Below are 22237 nucleotides of genomic sequence, written 5' to 3' on the forward strand. Positions count from 1 at the left end.
CATGTTTGTTTGTTTTTTCAATATACTATATAACCAAACTAACCAATGCAATATTTATCCCAATATAAACCTATGTTATGACATTAGTCATTATTGTTTTGTATCCCAGGCCCCTGTTAGAAAAGAAACACCTGAATTCAATGTTTCCACATACTTTTGTCCATATAGTGGATGTTCAATCTGCAGCCTCAACAGAAGCTGAATCAGTACTTGTGCATTTCCTTAAGTATCTGTAGTGTCTATATCTGAGACCGGTGACGATTCAACCTCGACTCATTAACAGCTGAAGGTGATTGTGTTACGGCTGTTTTGGTAAAAACATCCTGGACAGGCTCAAAGTGCTGGGGGTCAAAAGTCACTTTGGAGTAAAGAGGAGCAGCCTGAGGGCGGACGGAAAATAAAACCTCAATAGAAACTCCAGGTCATAGATAATAAATGAGGTGCATCCAGAAGTCTTTGGACACTGACATATTTGTGATTTTCAGCTTTAATTCAATGATTTTAACCCTTAAAGACCCAAACATCCACCGTCGACTAAAACCATCTACTGATGTAACTGTTTAATACCTGTTGATCCACTAATCCTATCAATACATGTGAATAATTGGTGTAAAATACAGTTATTCATCTTTTCGTGGTCATCAGATATGACCCATATGGACGTTCACAGGCTCCGTAGTGAACATGGAAAAAATAAGCAAAAATCTGACTAAAATGAATTTAAAAAAGAATAAAACACATTGTAAAGGATAAATAGAGAAAAAAAATCATTTGGAAGTCGCCACAGAAATCATTAAGGGTCTTTATGGATTTTTACAAAAGTTTTACATTAACTGAAGCAGAAAAGTAAGTTGTCAGGAAATTAGATACTCAAGTACAGGAACCTTTAGTTAATTACAATAACATTTTATGCTCAGGGCTATTTTGTATTTAGAATATTTATTCTAAGTATAAAACATTATCATATTGTGTCCAATTCACATTGGAAAGTGTTTATTGAAATGGGAAAATTCAAGAAAATGTCCTGAAAACTGTATTCTCTCACTTGATGTGGTTTCTCCCAAAGGGTAGATGTTCACAGAGGAAATAGAAACAAGTTGTTCCCATAATAAATTCTAAGGTATTGAACATTTAACTCATATTATTGATCAGCTGTTTGCAGCATCTTCCAGATACTTTGATAAAGTCAAAACATGGACCTATAAGTGGAGTGTCATCAGCGAAACAAGACATCACAGCCTTTTTACATGAAAACAAAAACAGAACATTCTATTTCTTCTACTGTTTATTAGAACCATGTGTAATGTAGCCTACAGCGCCACCTGCTGGTGACTCAGTCTAGATTATTTGATTCAAACCAGTTTATTTAAATGTGTTTTTTTTTTACTTTTCCAAAATTTGCAGTACATTAGCTGGACATTTTACTGAAGAAGTTTTTTTTATCTTGCATCTTTCTCTTTTACATAATTTATTTTATGTTCTTTTAATTTTGTTAAGTCTGTTACAGATTCACAAATATTTTTTAAAACCACAGATATGTCTGTTTTCTTCAGTTTCACCCAAAATTTGCCTTATTGTGGTAATCATCAATAATCATTGGTATAAATATTATCATGACAACATTTTTTCCTCCATCACCGGCTCTAAGTCATATAGTTGAGTAAATATACTGGGTGGCGCTTGACCTTGTGAATTAGGAAAATGAATTTACAAATAATTTTATTAATAACCATTTTGTTGCTGTCCCTACATATGGAAAAGGCAGGTCTGGAGACAAACCAATAAATAATCTTGACAGGTTTTTTAAAAGTACTTTATTGACTAGATTTTGTGATACTCTGCATGCAACTAGAAACATTTCTGCTAAATTCCATCTCATACTCTGTACAGATCATTACACAAACCGTGAATATGTCGACTCGTTGGACACAGTCCTATCCCAGAATGTCCCACGCATCTGGAGATTCAACTCCACCAACCTCTGTCTCTTAAATACGCATTTATTTCTAAAACATATCAAATCGGTACAACAACAAACATCAGTACAAAACACAGCAGGGAGGGGGGTCCCACAGCATTATGGGTGAGATACTAGATGGTTACTGGGATGAAGGAAAGACAGACAAAAGATGGACAAAAACCACAAAGCACCACAGAGCAGAGGACGACGTGGACGTTAGTGTAGAGACAAGTTAATATTAGAATGTGTGCATGTTTGATGTGATGCACTTTGTAGAAACAGCCATAAGTGATGGAGCCGAATCACCATGACGACTTGTGTTCTTATTAAAAAGCCATAGCCCGTCTGTGTCGCAGCGAGGGCAGTCTCAGTGCTTCATATCTTAATCATGATCGCTGCCGACCGGCCTCTCGTCTCCCGTTTCCTGTCTGTCCTAGTGTCTCTACCAGAAAAAACACCGTCCACCGTCAAAACTCCAGGAATAAACTGACTCTAAACACAGACCTGTTCAAACGTACAGTCAGGTTTCTGGAACCACTGTGTGTTTGCAGGGTCGCTTGAAGGAAAATAAGAACATTATCCGCAGGAGGACGGGGGTAATATTTAAAGAAATAACTGGATTACGCTACATTTACTACATGAGTGTCAAACAGGCAGCCCGTGGGCCAAAACTGGCCCTCCAAAGGATCCAGTCTGGCCTGGTAAGATGAATTTGCAAATTTGTGCAAAAACAGTCAAGGATGTCGAACTGGTTTTAATTCGAGTTCCACAAACAGACCAATATGATCTGAAGTAAAATAATAACCTAATAACCTATAAATAATGATGCCGATGTGAAAAAAAAATTATATTTAATTATTTCTATATATAATGGCAATGACTTTTTCTCCAAGTCCAAAAAATATCTTTAAATTATGAAAATGTTTCCATTTACAAACAATAAAATGTGAATAACTTGACCAATATGAACAACCTGAAATTTTAACAACATTCTGCCTGTCGCGAAATGTTTTGTGCCTTTGTAGATCCGATTCATAATGGACATGTATAAATGATAAGTTGAAGGTAAATATCGTTAAAATTGCACTTATTTTTCTGAAGAAATGTCAGTTTTTTTAACATCTTTTTTGTTTCGATTGTTTGTAAATGTAAGTATTTTCATAATTTAATGTTTTTTTGTGCACTATAACAAAGAGAAAAAAGTTGGAGTTGTTATAATTTATGGGTTATTATTCAATTATTTTTCTGGTCCGACCCACTACAGATCAAATTGGCCTGAATGTGGAAGCTGAAAGAAAATGAGTTCGACATCCCTGATATACTAGAACAATAAAGGCATTTTCTCTGAGAATTAAGAGGTAAATTTAGAGATTGTAAACGCAAAAACATAAAAAAACTGGGTGTTCTCTCGGAATAAAGTGGGAAATTTACAAAAAATACTCACAAACTTATGAGGAAAAGTAAAATAATGATAAAGTCATTGGTAAATTTAATAGAAAAAATTCTCAAATTTAGGAGAAAAAAAATAAAATATCCTCTGAGATTATCAAGTCATACATTTATGAGAAAAAACTAAAAATGTTCCAGGCTAAAGTTACAAATTACCTCTTCAACTTTAAATGCCTATGCAAAATAACTATACAAATACCTGACAAATGTAGAATAAATCCAATATTTACTGACAGCATGGAGTCATAAATTTCAAAGACAAGGCTAAAAAGTTTCACAATTGAATAAAAAAAAATTACAAGAAAAAAATTCTGTGATTAAAATGGAAAAATTACGTAGAAAGACTCACAAAATTTATCATGAAAATATTGTTTTATGCAAAGTAATACATTTCTGATAAAAATCAAAAATTTCTGGAGATTAAAAAAAAGTCTAATATTCTCTGAGCGTAAAGCAGTAAATTTATGAATTAAACCCTAATAAGTGTCAGTGAAAACCATCTATAAGACACAAATGTATGACTTTGGAATCTTACTATATTTGTGATTAAATCGTCGTAAATCAACAGAGAATATCAAAATTTTTTCCTCCGTACTTTATTTCAAAGATTTTTTCTGTTACCCCGCTCCTCCTGCCTGACAAATCAGATTTATTTATATAGCATCAGATCATAACAAATGTTATCTCATGATACTTTACATTTAAAGCTGGTCCAAACCAGACTCTTAAACCAATTTAGAAACCCAACAGAATCCTCCAAACAAATGTTTTTACTTTACCTTAAGTGGCTGTGAAACACCATAGTACTTGTTTTTGTATTTTTTAGGTTATGGTGACATTTCACACTCATGAAAATGTCGATCAGCTTATTACATTAAATCACTAGAAATAATGTGAATATCAGGTCGTGGAGACATTTTGTCCTCGAAAGGGGTTTGAGCTGTCAGAATTTATCCAAAAGTCTTTTAATAATCGATGTCTTAACCTTTTAATTGAGGTTTTTGTCAAATATTCTGTTAAAATCTTGCATTTCCCTTCCAGTGTTTTCCTAATTTTCGTTGGCTTAGTGATGAAAAAGTAAAATGATGGACAGAGAAAGAAGAGAAAGATGAAGGAATGAAGGAGAGTTTATAGTCGATGGGAGGAAGTAGCCGACAAAAGGTGAAGCAGAGGACAGGATGAAGGAAGAAACAAGGTAAAGGATGAAGATAGGCTGGAGTAACGACAGAAATAGAAACAGCTGATTGGTTCTGAAATGTTAAAGTGCCCAAGAGATGATGTGGTGTTCACACTCAACGAACACACTGACCCGAGTGGAAGCTAGCACTGATGTCCTCTCGCTGAACTCACACATGCACACGCACGCGCCTGTTCGCAATAGTGGTCAGGACACTCCCCCCGGGATGAGCAGCCGTCGCCGTGGCAACGCCGAGTTCAGAGTTAGGACACAAAACATACTGTAGACACACACCGCTGTCCACCAAACACACCGCATGCTAAGCTAACGCCGCGTTAACGTGAACATGCGTCCATGCGTCCCGCGGGTCTGGTCCCGGTCCCGGTCTCAGTTGGTCCTCCTGTGTTTCTGGTGCCACAGCGCAGTTGGGAGGTTTTGGCAGCCCTGGTACTCACGTCGCATCTCGCCATCTGTCAGAGGGGGCGTGGCATTGCAGGGGGCGCCAGACAGCGTCACGTTGAGGAGGCCGGTCCACGGCTCTGGGAGGTGGGGTGTCCCGGCGGTCTGACGAGGACAGAGGACGAAGTGGAGACGAACGATGGACGGAAGGAGAAACAAGAAGACATTAATGTCACATGACTACAAGGCTGGATTTTGATTGGTCGCTGGTTGTGTACAGCAAAAAACTATAGAACTAAAGATGGAAGGCGCAAAGTTTGGACGTCTCATCAAAAGAACAAAACACTGGTTCTCTGCGTTGCCTTTATTTGGGCCTATGATGCCTCCTCGCCACAACAATTGCTGCCAGTTTTGCGTGAAGCTGTGCCAGTTAAAACCTGACTTTCAGATGCTAAATATAGACGCAAAATCAGCCACTGTAATCAGTTTCAGGTTTGGTAAATCTCCTCTCAATAATTTTGCATGTTCTGGCAGAACCGCCGATATTGCATGTTCATCAAGGCAAACATGCTAGATGGGTTGCGTAAACTACTATATAGAACATATAGATATGTAATAAAGCAGTCTGATCATCAGCGCTAGAACTATTAGATGCAGACTGACCTTATCAGCAGTTCTATCCTTTATTCCGTCTTAATTTGAACTCATTTGACCTGTTTCGCATCTCTAAAATCTGTGCAATCCTGTTGTAGGTCCGGCCTTTATTTCAGTGGTTTCTCTACTGATGGAAACATAGCAGCTAACAGCTAGCATACTGCTAATTAGCTTCAGCTTTGGTCATATGTTTCACCAATGGCATTAGTTCACAAAACCATCATTTAGTTCACGTTGAATCTGATTAGGAGGCACGGTGATGTGTTGGTCTAGGGGTAAGACATTAAAGATCATCACAGAAATCAGGTGATTGTTGTCAAACTAACAGTTTGCGTAAAATAGACTCAAATCAAACACTTCAGAGTCCATAATGTGTTTACATCCAGATTTTTGAGTCTTCCCTCTTCAGTTTGAGCTGTGATAGAACAGACCTCTGTCATTATTTGTTGTCAGATAAATCCCTTTGTGATGATGAGACTCTTCATTCAATGTTCATACCTGGGTCTTTTAATGACTAGTTACTGTTCATTATCCCTGTATTTTACTGTATTTCCTCAAATAAAAAAACATCATCTGTTCAATCCAAGTGTTTGATAACGACTAATTACAGATTGTAGAAAGTGGATCAACTCTTGGAGCCTTTTCGATATTGTACTCCTCTATTGTCTACTTTAACCCTCCGGTATCCAGGTGAGCATATTATGCACTCTTTACAATTCATGTTATAAAAGATCAAATTATTTTTCACAATTTGTTTTAGGTCATAATTCAAAAGTTGTTCATTTTTGGAAATTTTTTGAAATTCTGTCCCATCCACAAAAATCAGCACAATATAAACTGTTAAATTCCTACACTGCCACCCTTCGACCAACTGAGTACAAAATGCACACTGACATTTTAGCATTTAGCATTTGACCTAGCACAAAAAATAATAATGTACATTAACCAATGTTAGTGTTAATCATTGACATATGCCAGCAAAGTAAAAGTAATCAAATTTTTATATTTCCTCATATTTTTCAATATCGTATTCATTTTTGTTCATTATTTTATTGATTTTTGTCAATTTCGTTCCTTATTTTATTCATTTTTGCTCATTTTAATCATTCCGTTTTTTATTTATTTGTTTTGTTATATTATTCATTCATTTTTCTTGATTGTTTTCTTCATTTTAGAACATTTGACTTAGCAAAAAACTAATAATGCATAATTACCAATGCTGTTAATCATCGACATATGCCAGGCAGCAAAAATCAAAGAGTAAGTTATCCAATTTTTATGTAGTATATTTACATTATAAATATGGCATTTAAAAGGTTGAAATATGACAGTTATTGAGTATTTGGTATTTTTGTTTTGGTTCAAGTTGATGAAACCCACACAAAAAAAAAAATGTTTGAAAAAAATTGTGACATTACTACAGCACTGTGCAGATTATGCACTTTTGGTGGTTAGAAGGACCTGTCTGGATACCAAAGGGTTAATTTAATGATGCTTTTTCTGTCGCTGTTAATTCCTTATCTGACTTCAGTCTCTGATTACAACTCAGTATGAACGTTTCACATTGAAAACCTTTTTATGACCAAGTGCATGACCGTTTCTGCTCCTTAGACAGAGGAACTAGAGCTAAAGACCTGGTTCTAGTATTGACCAGATTCAGACCCGGTACTGGTTCAGGTGAATGAAGGTCTCCATCACTGTGCCTGAATACTGTACCTTTCCGAGGTGGTCCAACAGGCAGGTGGAGGGCCCGATGTAGGACCAGCTGCCGTCGTCCCGGCCCAGGTTCACCCTCTGGTTCTGGTGGTTGTGGGTCTGTCTGGTCTGGCTCTGGATCAGAACCACATTGAGGTGCTTCAGGGATCCTCGCAGCCTCTTGGACAGAACGCCACTGTAGCTCTGGTCCACGAACAGCAGAACCCGGGTCGCCTTGCATCCAGCCAGGTCGGCCAGGAGCTCATTGACGGAGTATCGCTCCTTCAGATCGGCCTGAGACGGAAAACATGGAGGTCAGGAACCAGGACCAGGACCCAAACAGGGACCAGATGGTACAACACTCGTATTTAGGTATGACCCTCCAATTTATAGAGTAAAAACACACAATGTCACTGATTAAAAACATAAGGACAGTTTGTCTCCTGATCAACTATTTAATAATAGCAGAAAAAGAAAAAAGTTTGGGGAAATGAAGATTGAACTGAAAGAATGACTTAAAAAATACAAAATAGAAAAAAAATTAATTAAAAATAAGCTTAATAATCACCAAAAAAACAAAAAATCTGTAAAATGAATGAAAATAAAGGGTGAGAGTTAAAAATTCACATAGTAAGAAAATAAAGAAAAACATTGATGAAATAAGCAAAAAAAAAACCAAATCATTAAAATGAACAAAATTAGATAAAATAATAGAAACTATAAAAAAAATGAACAAAGTAAGCAATAAAATGAACAAAAATAGACTAAAATAATCAGTGCAATTCATTTAAAAAAATTAAAGAGAACAAAATAACATCTGGATGAACAAATATCATCTGAGCTGTATTTTTTGCTAAATCAGTATCATATTTTATTTTGATTTTACGCTAAAATAAGGCTGAAAAAGCTGAAGTTAACGTAGTCATTTGGTTCAACTTCGCGACACATGCATGTAAACGTGACTTTACTGAACCCATGTTTTCTTTTCCTAATGTGAACGTGGGTTAAACCTGGTTTGACTAAAACCTCCAGAGTGGGTCAGTGAAGTGGTGGAGGTTTTGGACGTGGGTAGGTCCACCTCAGGTCCTTGTATTCTCCTGTAAACCCTATGAGACCACATCCTGCTGGAGTCGCTCTTATGTGATAATGGATGGTTCTGATGAGCCCACATCCTGAAGTCCACTTTGGGTGGTCCGTCCTCGGGCTCATAATGGATCCCATGTGTGTCAGATAAATCATTCCCAGTCCGGATTGGTCCAGTCTAAGTGTGGACCATGAGGAAAATGACCAGTACATATGGGACTGAATCTGTCACAACACGTTATCCTCACTGAGACATGAGCGTTTAACGTGCTTTAATGATCTGAACACATCATCATTAGTGTCTCTGTCCATGACTACGATCGAAAGTGGCTCAGATCGGCCTCATATGTGACTCTGAACGTGTCCATGCTAACAGGTTTTTGCCTCATCCACAGTACTCTGGTGTTTCAACCAAAAGGCAGTGTCCTCGGCTCCAAAATGAAGCCAGTGTGGAAGTGTGTTAAAGCTGTAATACCGCTGACAGCCACTAGATCCTGATCCAAATACCCTAGTTTCCATAGTCTTACACTGAAATTCAAGTCAGAATTTTCTTTCCAGGACTCATTCTTGTCTCATTAGTTTTATTTGGACCCTGTGTTAAGAAAATAGAAGCTTTGATGTTGGCCAAGTTGGACATTCAGTGTTTTGAGTTATTAATAAAACACATTTGTATCTCACCAGCCGATTGGCTATGAGTTATTGTAAAGGTGCTGTGACCATTGTTGTCTTCGTTAGCAATTTCAACAAACATCTCAGACAAAAATACTGGTCGGATTCATTTAAATGTCTACAAAGTTTGTTTACAATTTTAAGAAATTTGGATTTTTGCATTTTTTGGCAAAGTTTTTGCAATGTTAAAAATGTGCCTTTACTGATAATGGTTCATATTTTGATGGTTTCTAACATGGAAATTGTTAGAGATATCAATATAGTTACTGTTGAGCACTGATCATATATGGACTTTCATTTGGCTCCATGACCTTTGACCTTCAGTTACCTTCAAGAGTCAAACTCAAGGTCACCAACATCAAGATTTCAACATTCTTCTTCACCAAAACTATTGGTTGGATTAATTTCAAATTTTATATGTACCTTCCTTGGAACAGTTTCTACAATGTTTATTCACAGTTTTGCAAAATTTAGATTTTTTAATTTTAGCCGAGTTTTTAATTGAAATATTACAAATTTTCCTTTACTTATAATGGCCCATATTTTGAAGGCTTATAATGTGGAAATGGGTAGAGATATCAATATATCAACAATCGATGTTGAGAGAAGTTACGTCAAAACCATCTCTGAGATATTTTGGAAGGAAAGATAACAATTTAAACCAAACTAACCAATGTAATGATATTCATCCCATAATATAAAACTATATTCTGACATTAGTCATTATTATTTTTTTATCACAGACCCATTAGAAAAGAAACACCTGAATTCAGCGTGTCCACATACTTTTGTCCATATAATATAATTCTGAAGGAACTAAAGTAGACAGATAATGTTCATTAATGCACCCTGTTGTAAAATGTTTAATGAACTGAATGACCGCGTGCTGCAGCATGGTCTTCTTACGATGCCGTTGAGGTTGGCGTCCCATAGCAGCATGGTGCCGTCATTGCGAGTTGGCGAGTTCAGGTAGAGGACCAGTGTGTCGGCGCAGTGCTGTTTCCTGCAGATGTACGACACATGATTACGGATCACCACCTTCTCCGTGGCTGAGTACACGCCCTCCACGTCATCTGGGTGGAAACAAGGAGGTCACACATGGATCTGACAGGGGAAGGTCAGGTGGAAAGTTAGGGTGAGGTGGAAATTTTGGTACCAGGAAGTTGTCCACTGCTGGCGAAGAAGGTCTTGATGTGGTCTTTGTGGAAGCCGTTGTTCCGGAGCATCCTGTAGAACTTCTGCAGGTTCTGGATGTGATGCTGGAACGTCATCTGCTGCTGCCAACCACCTGTAAAAACACCCAAACTTAACAACTATAGAAGGAGCAAAAAACAGATTGAACCCTTACATCCTGTTCACTTTGTAAAGTTCCAGAGTTGGATCCAGGTGAAGATGAATCCTCCAAGTGTCAAAGTGACTTTAACCAAATTAGAGATTGAAGTTTTCAGACATTTGCTTCATTTTTCAGAACATACGCCACTGACCAGTAAACTGTTATTAATGTTGATTATCTCATTCTAATGGAACTGCCAGTTGGTCAAAATATTAGGTAGGAAATAAACATCTCGTCCTCAAAAAACAGCAAAATTTTCAAAAGTACAGATCTGAGAAACTTTAACAAGAGTCAGAGCATCTCCAGTTCTCAACAAATACTGATACAAACTAACCCAAAAATTATTAACATGAATGCAAAATAATATGATAGTCAACAAAATGGACAAAATGAACACAAAATGAACAAAGTATACAACAAAATGAACAAAAAAACAAAACAAAACATGATTGTCAACAAAAATAACAAAAATTACCAAAACTAAAAACGGACGAAAGTAGAAAACGGATCAAACTAATCGACAAGTAAATATACCAAATAAGAAAGAATATGATAGTCCTGGAAGTAGAGAGGTGGGGCCTCCATGTTCTAGTTAGTTAGTTTAGTTAGTTCTAGTGTAGTGTTCTAGTGTTTTAGTGTTCTAGCGTATATTTGTTCATCTTTTGTCCATTTTTTCCTTCATATTTGTCCATTTTTTGATAATTTTCATTATTTGTTCATTTTATTGATTATTTTAGTTAATTTTTGTCCATGTTGATTGTTTCTTCATTTTTGTATTTTTGTTAATTTTGTTGGTTGTTTTGCCAATTTTTAGTTCATTATTGAGTTTCTTGTTAGTCTTTTTTTTTATTATTTTGTTAATTTTTGCTAATTATAAGATTCTAGATTCATTCTGTTAACCACTAGCACACTGTGAAGTCAAGAACACTCATTCACTTCTGAGCTACAACAATATTCATGTATGGACATATGAAATGAATGGTTTTAGAATCCATCCCACACGTAGTGGTTTGGCTTTTTGTTCCACTCTACATGAAAATCAGTTTAGTTTTAATAATTCTAAGCAGATCAGGGGTGATGTCTAGTTGGAAAATCACCATGTTCCTTGAATTACAACAGATATTGGTGCAGTTTCAGAGCAAAATGTGTCCTTTAATTCTTGAGCGGTTTTTGTGAAAGAAAAGACTTCTGACCCGAATATTTTGCAAGTGTTTAGGACTTTGCATGGCATCCAACAGATGGACAAACCAATGGACGTGTCTCTAAGGTCCAGGCTCGGTCTAGGTGGGTTCGGTGGAAGTCCAGACTGAGCGCTTGTACCTGAGATGAGGACGGCGTGGTCACATGTCTGGTAGAGGCGACAGGACAGGTGGGTGGCGAGGGGCTGCTGGTGGCATCGCCGGGTGTTTTTATTGAGTTCGCAGCTGGACACCGGCAGACTGGGAGACACCAGAGGCAACGGCTGAGGACATCGAGCAAACTCCGGATGGTCTGAAGGACAGGACGGAAAAGAAAATGTTATTTAAAGTAAGTGTGATAAGTACAAGACTGAATACAGTTTGTTTAAGTTACAAATACAGAACAGAATATGCTGAAAACAGGATAAAACCAATAAAGGAAATGTGACAAACACAAGGAAAAGTTTAGATGTGATGTCACACCCAGAATGCTACAAGAACAAATGTGTATTAATGTGATTATGACCAATAATATTGTAGAAAAGGCTACATTCCTGAATTTCTTGGAAGGTGAAAATTTACTTGGAAAAAATAATATAGCAGTTAATTCTAATGAGACACCAAGAAATAAGACATTAAAAGAGTATTTTGTCAGGAGCCCAGAACACAGAGTTTATATGTATCTTCCTTGGAACTGTCTACAAAGTTTGTTCACCGTTTTCAGACGTTTTTATTTTTCAATTCGTCACAAATTTCAGAAATATTATAAATCTTATGTTATTGATTGATTGATTGAATTTTGATAGTTTATCACAGTTATATTTCCTATTGATCACTGATAGAAGTCATATATGGACTTTGATTTGGTACCATGACCTTTGACCAGTGTCACCAATGTCTGGATTTCAACAGTCTTCTTCTCGGAAACTAATGGTTGGATTAATTTCAAATTTTATATGTATCTTCCTTGGGACAATGTCTACAAAGTTTGTTCACAGTTTTGTGAAATTTTGAATTTTTGACAAATTTTCTAAAATATTACAAATGTGCCTTTACTTCTAATGGTCCATATTTTGATGGTTTATCACATGTAAATGGTTACAGATACCAATATAGTTCCTATTGATCACTGATAGAAGCCATATATGGACTGTGATTGAATTAGCTGAGTTCTCCTCCAGTGAAAGTACCACCCACTTCTATTGTTAGATTGATCTGCATCCAGACCACAGGACTGGAACATAGAGACAGAACCTGACAACCTCACACATTCAACTGGGATTGACTCAGATAGAACATGACGCTGACATACAGGGACACTGGAACTATTTTCTCTACTTTACCTTCATTACGTCCCATGTTTCTTTTTACTCATCTGTTATGTGTATTTTTTCTGTCTTATAAGCAGTGAAACCTTTATGCAGATCTGTAGCATGTTAACATCAGCTTATGGTTCTTCCCCGAGGTTTTATGGGAAGGTTCATCATAACTCCATGAACACACTGGATCGTTGCTGATGGTTTTGCGGACGTGGCCCAGGTGGTTGGCAGAGTCCGACCAGTGGGTGGTCTTGGCAGAACAGGACGATAATTTCACTGGATGCCAGTCAGTTTCTACCACGCGAGCTGAGTTTTACAACCAAATCTGACAATAACTCGCATCATATTAGAGTTTTACAGTGAAGAGCCTGGAGGATTGGCTCTGCTTTGTAGATGTACTGCATTGTACTGTTGGTAAGGACATTTTTAGCCACATCAGGGAGGTATTGATCTGTCAATCCACTGTTTGGGTCCAGACTAAAACATCTCTGTATTTGATTTGTTCATATAAAATACTGCAGATGAATAGTGTTTTGGTTGTGGTTCCAGGATGACGCTGCCAACTGAATTCAATCTGCCAAACTTTTCCTCCCATCGCAAAAATGTCTGCTTCTGAGTGAAAAATATCCACATTGATTAGGTTAAATGGTAATGAATTCATCTGATTTTTGTTTTTTCTTCTGCTTCCATCAAGATGAAAACTTTTATTTTCTGCAGCATTTTTATTTTGTTACCAAATACAGTTAGATTTAATGATAATCCCATCAAAAACTGTATAATGTTAGTACAAATTAGCATGTGTTCATGACTGTAAAACTGTCCAGTACCAGATAGAAAAGTTTCATTTTGTTCGATTGGATTATTTTTATTTATCTGGATCAGTTAGTCTATGATAACTAAAATTACTTAAGAATTGAGGTAAATGCAAATTCTCCTGTTGGATTTTTTTTCTAAGATCTGTTTTTCCAATGGATCTCTGACTTGTCATTGTGTGTAATGTTTGTATAGTGTTTTTGGTGAACTCAAAGGTATGTGTGTTTTTTTTTAAATCTATATCTGGTACTAAACATGTCTATTGTGCATCGTCCCAGCCAAATAACCAATAAAATTTACAACATAAATATATGTAAGTAAATGAGGGGCAACTGTAATACATTCAACAGCAGAACCTAGTTATAACCACGGCTGTAATCACTTTTAACTGTTGAAACCTTGTTGGTTTTATTCAGACAGGATGGGAGCATATTTACAGATGATTTTCCATCCAAATGCATCACACATTTTAACAGAAGTTCAAGAAAATTTCCAGAACAAAACATATTTATGCACATTTCCATAAACTGCTGTTATTCATGTATTAAGAGTTGGTTCATTATCATTATCATTGTGTGTAATTATGTTTGTCTGTATGTGTGGAACTGAAAACAACATTATATGATGGTTGTGTTCAGACTTAAGTCTAAACCAGACTCAGGTTTTAAACTAAATACCTCCTAACTGATTTATTAGTTCAGCAGCTGGCAACGAACTACAGTGAAGGCGCTGTGTCCGACGTCGTTTTTGTTTGCAGTTTCTTCAAATATCTTCTCTCGCGAAACTACTGGTTGGATTAATTTAAAGGAAAAACAAAAACATATGTATCTTCCTTGGGACAACATCTACAAAGTTTGTTCATAGCTTGAGAAATTTAGATTTTTGAATTTTTACATTTTTTGGTCCGTATTTTGGTGGTTTATGTCAGTGGTTAGAGATATCAATATATTTCCTGTTGATCACTGATAGAAGTCATATATGGACTTTCATTTGGTACCATGACCTTTGACCAATTTCACCAGTGTCTAGATTTCAACAGTCTTCTAACTAATTGGTCGAATTAACTTCAAATTTTGTGTCTTCCATTGGACAATGTCAACAAAGTTTGTTCGCAGTTTTGTGAAATTTTGATTTTTGAATTTTTGACAAATTTTCTAAAATATAAAAAATGTGCCTTTACTTCTAATCGTCCATATTTTGATTTGTTATACCATGTAAATGGTTAAAGATATCAATATAGTTCCTGTTGATCACTAATAGAAGTCATATATGGACTTTGATTGAATTAGTTGAGTTCTCCTCCAGTGAAAGTACCACCCACTTCTATTGTTAGATTGATCTACATCCAGACCACAGGACTGGAACATAGAGACAGAACCTGACAACCTCACATATTCAACTGGGGACTGATTCAAATAGAACATGATGCTGACATACAGGGACACAGGAACTGTTTTATGAGGTCATTATTGTATAAAACACATTTTAACAGGTAAACTTAGAAACCATGATGATGATGGTGATGAACCCACTCTTCATACTGATATGAATTATTCATAGATTTTCAGTTGTGGACTTTCTGAACATCCTGTTGTACTTTGTGATAGGTTTTGATTGTCTCGGGATCCAAACCTGAACCCTGTGGATCCAGACCCGACTCCGTTGAGACTTACCCACACATCTGAGTCTCTGGGTGCGGTTGTTATCTCCAACACCCACCACTAGGGGGAGGAAGTGGACCTCACAGAGCCCACCGATGGCCCGCTCCACCATACGACTAGTACCAGTAATGGTACCGCCCCGCAGCGCTGCGCCTGCCAGCCTGTGCCCGTTACCCAGAAGTCTGTCTGGTCCGGTCTGCCGGCGCTTCAGCTGGTTCTGACAGCGACCCTTCAACGCCAGGGTCAAACACTCGTCACCTGGAGACACAATGACAACAGTTGCAGGAAAAGGTAATGAAAGAGTAAAACTCCAGCTTTAAAGGACTCATATTTCTCTAAACCCACTTTTATTAGTCTTTGGTTCATTTATTTGAGTATTTGGACCCGAACACTTCATAAAGTTTGAATTTAAACCCTCCAGGTGCTGCAAAAGCTATGTGTATATTCATTCAGGTGTTGTGCCGAAGTACGTATCTCCGCTCAGAACTGTTGCCCCTGGCTGCAGGAGCATAATTTGGACGTTTTATCTGATAATTTTGAATTTTTATCTGATAATTTTGACTTTTTATCTCATAATTATGACTTAACATTACTTTTTCTATTTTTTTTTTTTAAATATCCTCATGATAAGTCATAATTCTGACATAAAAAGTCACAATTATAAGATTAAAAAGTCACAATTATGAGATAAAAAGTCGCAGTTATGCTCCTGCAGCCAGGGGAAACTATTCTGAGCAGGGATACGTACCTTAGCACAACACCTGTAAAAATCAAGTGGATTTCTACAACCCATTTCAATTCCTTCTTAATTTGTTATATTTAATAACTCATTATGTCACGACATTTGCACATATAAGGTCAAGATTTCTGATGAGCATTTCTCTGAGTAGGACATAATTGTTTATCAGCAGCCCCAGTTGTAGTAAAAACTGAAAATATGTCCAAACTTTGAGCCGAAAATGTTCTGTTGTTGGTTGTATTAACAAACACAAGTGGTTGAACGGGACAGAGCAGCACAGTCAACAACCTGGAGGGGGTGGGGCCTGAAGTGGCTCATGTGCATTTGGAGGGCCAGCGCTCCAAACCACCTTTCTGGTGTCATTACTCAGAAATAGGGTTGAAGATGGACCTGTGGAGTTGATTTAATGAAGAATTCAGACCCAAGCAAGAGCATTTACAGTTTATGTAGACCAAAGGGAAATGTTTTAAAATGAAGAATTCCATTTAAAAAAGCAAAATATCAATGGCTGGAATTAACAGTTTTTTTAACAAAAAGTTGTTTTTGGGTTTTTGTGGGTTTTTTTGCGTGTTATTTCCTTAAAGTGAGTAACAGCTAGAATTAGGATATGTTAAAATATGAGATACATCAGATTACCAGCATCAATAACATGTTTTTATTTTATAATTTTCATTATTTTCTGATATTGGTTTGTTAAATACATATTTTTTTGCTTCTAAAGTTGAACTCATGGCGTCCAGCTGAGTGGACGTTTATGGAACTCAATGAAAAATAGATTCATTAATTTTTTTGCGTAAAGAGGAATAACAACACTCAAGAAAAAAAAAAAGTCTTGACTAGTGTTATTATAATTTATAAATGAAAGGGTTAATAGTGTGTAAAACATTTTAGACACTCATTAATTGGTTTTTAATTAATCTTTCTCTTGAACCTACATGATTAAAACTGGACGACTGTTTCCTTCCTGTTAAACTTTCCCTTTTTGTTTGTTGGTTGTTGTGGTTGTTAGGCTCCGCCCCCTGTCCCGCCCCTCCCTCCTCTCTCTAGCCTCCATCAGTTTGTCACCCTGGATTCACCTCCAGGTTAAATGAGGTCTGGTTGGAGCCCATCTCCAGGACCCAGCAGGGGTCCCAGAGCCTCGCGTTTGCATAAATATTTGAGGGCTTTGCGTTCAAGTTGAGCTCGGCCAAATTCACCTCAACATCTGGCCTCCACCTCCGTCACAGCAGGAGGTCAGGACTTCCACTCTCAGACACTTTTACCTTCTGTAGGTTAGTGAGGACTGATGTCCCCGTGGGGCTTTTCCACACAAATAAAGCACTTTAAAATCACTTATTTCACACTCACTTTTTGACCTTTTATCCACAGTCGAGCTGCAGGTTTTTTGAACTAAAAGGACCTTTTAACAAACACTTCACAACATGTTAGACTTGATGATAAACCACCCAGAAAGCTCTCATTTTGCACCAACATCTTCGCTGTTAATGTACAAAACATAGTGTTTTTCTATGTTTTGGAGACATAGATTAATTTTCTTCAGATGAACATAATCTAATCACCAGAAAACGTCAGCATACTGTGTTTCTGCAAAAACAGTTTCTAAATAATCTGAACAGATGTGGGTGTTGGCTGGAAAAGATGACAAAAAAACAAACAGGACTTGAAAGGGAATTTTGCATCATGACGCCTTAAAGTTTTCAGATTTAAGTAATAAAATCATTGTAGTTGGATTAAGGGTTATATTGTGGTTTAGTTTAACCCCATAATGATGACCATTATAACAGGTCTACATCTCTTTTTGTTGTTTTTGCAGTAAAAGTGTCAGAAAATGTGGGGGTTTTTTTTCAAATTCTTTTGCACATTTTTTCCAGGAAGAACTTAACTTTTAATATCTAGACATTAATTATTATTGTTATATATACTAAATACTTAATGCAGTGTGTTATAGCAAAAAATAAGAAAACGGATTGAATTTTTTAAAAATATTTATTATGAAAAACAACTGTAAATGTGCAGAACGAAACTTTAAGAGATTTTAGAAATAAACGTTCGGCTGTTTTCCATGTGTTCAAACATTTTAGTTTCTCTAGATCATTCTGTGTCCATGTTCTTATTATTTTTAGTTTTTTCTAGTTCATTTTTATCCTGTGTGATAGTCTGTGTTTACTTTCTGTCTAGTTGTAGACAGAGCTCCTCATTTCACTGACAAAAACATTCATCATCTGATTCAAATACAGACACTGCATCTGTTTATGCCCTGGATAGATCTGGATATAGATTTAAATATATAGAGAAATATACATACATTTATATAATATTTGCAGCTAGAATACAACTATAAATGAACTATACAAACTGGAAACATACAGATATAGATACAGTGGAAAAAAAGGCATAAAAAAAAACTAGTGAAAATCGACAAAAACACATCAACCCACACTAGCAGAACACTCCAAAAGAGCACTATCACTATTATATACGATTATTTACAAGAATTCATCACTAAAATGCTGTTAAAAGTAATGAAAATCTTCCATCTCTCTCTCACCAACTGCACTCTGCTGCTCTAAGCCCCGCCCACTTCCACCCCTCCCCCTCAGCCAATGCAGACCTCTACCCTAATGCGTTATAAACCAGACCAGTAGAAAGAACCCAATCTCAGATAAAAGATGAATAAAAACACTCAGAAAAAACATCTTGACTAAGGTTCTTATATTTTGTGTATGACTGACAGGGGGTGGATGGTTAACCACCTTGATGGTGTGTCCCTGCCCCCTCCTCAGGTCAGCTGACTCACCCAGGTAGATGCCGTCCAGGTGGGAACACCTCTTCTTGGTCACGTTGACGTCCACGTAGAACAGGACCACCGGGTGTCCGAAGTTCTCCCCGGGGCTTGGGTCCAGGACCAGCACGGCATCGTGGGCTGTCGACCCGGGGAGGGGCTGCTGCCGGTGCCGGTGAGGCCCGCCCCCTGCGTTCAGGATGGGGTTGACATCGTAGCCTCCTCGGGAGGCGGAGCCTGGCGCCGCCCCGGTGGAGTCGGGCAGGATGGCCAGAACTTTATCTGAGGGTCCTGAGAAACGAAACAGGACATTACAGGAGGAACCGAGGGAACAACAGAACCCAGGGTGGAAACAAGACATATGTTCTGTTCATTAAAGTCACATTTAGGGTAAGATTCACTGGTTTTTACTATTTTTCATTTTCTTTCAGGTACAAACACATTTTACTGTCTATCAGTCCATCAGGGCTTTTCCCCCAGCACCTACTCAGCTCTGCTCAGTTTATATGGTTTTAAATACCTGGTCCAGGTTAAACCCAAACCCAGACCTGAAACCAGAACCCACCTACACAGATACGACAAAACTCAAAAATGTTTTATGACTTTTGAGTAAAGCTATCGTGACATAGAAGATGGTTATGGTTTTAAACTCTCAACTTTCAAAATTGGAATATATTTAACTCTTTAAAACCTGACGTGTCACCGCTGACACACTCTGCACATGTGCAGTTTGGATGGAAGGAACTGTTTCACTGTTTGTATCACTGGAAAAAGTCCAACAGTTTCTGAGATCTGACACATTGCACTTTATAGGTTTTATTGGGTCATCACGGTAATTTCACACACACCTGCACTGGAAGCTGGAGAAGAAGCTGTTTTAGCAGAATTATAACATGCAGTAAAGTGTAAATGAGTGCTAGATTTTGAAAGATCTGGAAAAAAATGTGCTCTGGAAAAATGGGCAAACGGACACACAGCATATTTTGTAACATTTTTGTTCGTCAAAATGAGAAAAAAGTCCAGGCGGACCATTTTAGGCTTAGGCTTTAAAGGGTTAATTAGAAGGAAAAATATTAAGTAAAACTAAACTCAAAGACAAAGAACCTTTATATTTACTGATTTTTGTGTTAAATTATCATGATTCATTAACTGATATATTATTCAATATATCACGATATATCGTCATTGTGAGACATGATCATTGTCATTTTATCTCCATCCCCTAAACATCATCAAACCCAACCCCAGACCTGAACCCAGAACCCTCCTGTACAGATAGATTTAAAAAAAAAAAAAAATACAAATCAGTCAACATAATCATGATAATTAAGATTCTCTCTGTTATAATATCACAATTTCTCTTTAGTTTTAGGTTCTTTTGAGAAAAACTTGAAGAAAACACACTTATTAACCGATATATTAACTGATATATCGTCATATATTGTCACTGTACGATATGATCATTTTTGTTTTATCGCCGAGCCTTAAACATCATCAAAAAACAAAACTAAAAAATGTTTTGTTTGCTGACTTTTGAGGAAAATTATCATGACATGGAACATGGTTATGTGTGGTTTAAAACTCTTCAGAGAACATGTTTTTTCAAAAACAAAGTGAAACAACAAAACTCAGAGACAAAAAACATAATTGCAGATTTTTGTTGAAAATTCTCATGATTTAGCAACTGATATATCGTGATATAGTGCCACTGTTCAATATGATCATTATTGTTTTATCACCAAGTTCTAAATATTATCAAAAGAGATAATTAATTATGGTTTTAATTATTATTGTTTAATTAGAAGAAAGAAAAATTAAGTTAAACAAGAAAACTCAAAGACAAAAAAAACATATTTGCAGATTTTTATGGAAAATTCTCATGATACATTGCAATATATCGTCACTGTGCAATATGATCCTTTTCGTTTTATTGCCGAGCCCTAAACGTCACCAAAAAACAAAACTCTAAAATGTTGTTTGCTGACTTTTGAGGAAAATTATCATGACATAGAAGATGGTTATTTGTGGTTTAAAACTCTTCAGAAAACATGTTTTTTTTCAAAATTGGAATATGTTTAATCAGAAGAGAGAAAGTGAAACAACAAAACTCAGTTCTAAATGTTATCAAGAGATAATTAATTATGGTTTTAATTATTATTATGTTTAATTAGAAGTAAAAAAAAAAAAAATGAAGTTAAACAACAAAACTCAGACAAAAAAAACATTTGCTGATTTTTGTGGAAAAGTCTCATATATCAACTGGTATATCACGATATCATCACTGTACGATATGATCATTATCGTTTTATCACTGAGTTCTAAATGTTGTCAAAAGAGATAATTAATTATAGTTTTAATTATTACTGTGTTTAATTAGCAGAGAGAAAAAATGAGTTAAACAACCAAACTCAAAGACCAAAAAAGACATATTTGCTGATTTTTGTGGAAAATTCTGAAGATATATCAACTGTTATATTGCGATATATCGTCACTGTACGATATGATCATTATGGTTTTACCCACCTGCGGCGTTTCGTGGCTCTGACACGTAGACGGCGACGGCGGACAGCGGTAGGTGGGCCAGGCGCCGGCACTCAGCCTCGGACAGCGAGGACATGCGGAGGCACCGGTCCAACTGGTCCCACTGCAGAGACTGGAGCCCGGACCGGACCCAGCGCTCCAGCCGACCCGGGGCCACGCCGCCCGCCGGGAGGAGGAGGATGGACAGGGGGGCGGCGAGGAGAACCAGGAGCCTCATGACCACGACGGATGTTCAGCGCTGGAGTGGGGCTTGGATGGGTTAGTATCTCCTTCTGTTTTTGATGCGATCGCTTGGTTTTTCTGATCTTCACTCCTGGTTTGGTTCATTTTTTTCACCTTTTTGATAATTCCTGTTAAACGCTCCTCCTTTTACTCCTTTAACTCCTTTCTCTGGATTCAATCAGTGTCAGATATTCCAAAACACACTCAGGAAAAACAGAGAAAACAGACTTATTCCTCAGGTTCTTCTTTTGCTCACTCACATAAACTTTCCTGTTTTGTCTTCATGTCCATCCTTTATCTTCTCTTCTCCATCTTCATCATCATCCTCCTCTTGTCTCCTCCTTCAGTCCTGGTTCTTCTCGGAGGATAAATCCACTGGTGTTCTGGTGTTTTCATTCAGGCTTCCTGTGGTGGACGCCCTCAGGTTCAGACGTGGACCTCCATCCTGGTTCAGGGTTCAGGGTGCAGGTCCTGGCTCAAACTCTGTGATCCGGATCGGAGTCCTGCTGCTCTTCACTCTGCTCTGCCTCCTCTGGACACTTTATCCCAGTCTGATCCTCCCT

General features: G+C 37.1%; 1 protein-coding gene across 1 annotated transcript; it reads right to left on the bottom strand.

Moving 5' to 3' along the window:
* Nucleotides 1–3189: 3189 nt before the first annotated feature.
* Nucleotides 3190–22206, bottom strand: LOC115412481 (uncharacterized). Its single transcript, XM_030125009.1, has 8 exons — nucleotides 21435–22206; nucleotides 18927–19202; nucleotides 15403–15648; nucleotides 11740–11910; nucleotides 10243–10374; nucleotides 9993–10159; nucleotides 7356–7628; nucleotides 3190–5150 (listed from the first exon to the last, which is right to left on the bottom strand). The coding sequence occupies exons 1-8, from the start codon at nucleotides 21667–21669 to the stop codon at nucleotides 4974–4976; spliced, it is 1677 nt and encodes a 558-aa protein (XP_029980869.1). The 5' UTR covers nucleotides 21670–22206; the 3' UTR covers nucleotides 3190–4973.
* Between the last annotated feature and the right edge of the window lie 31 nt (nucleotides 22207–22237).

Source organism: Sphaeramia orbicularis, chromosome 21 (genome assembly GCF_902148855.1).
Source record: "Sphaeramia orbicularis chromosome 21, fSphaOr1.1, whole genome shotgun sequence".
NCBI classification, from domain to species: domain Eukaryota; kingdom Metazoa; phylum Chordata; class Actinopteri; order Kurtiformes; family Apogonidae; genus Sphaeramia; species Sphaeramia orbicularis.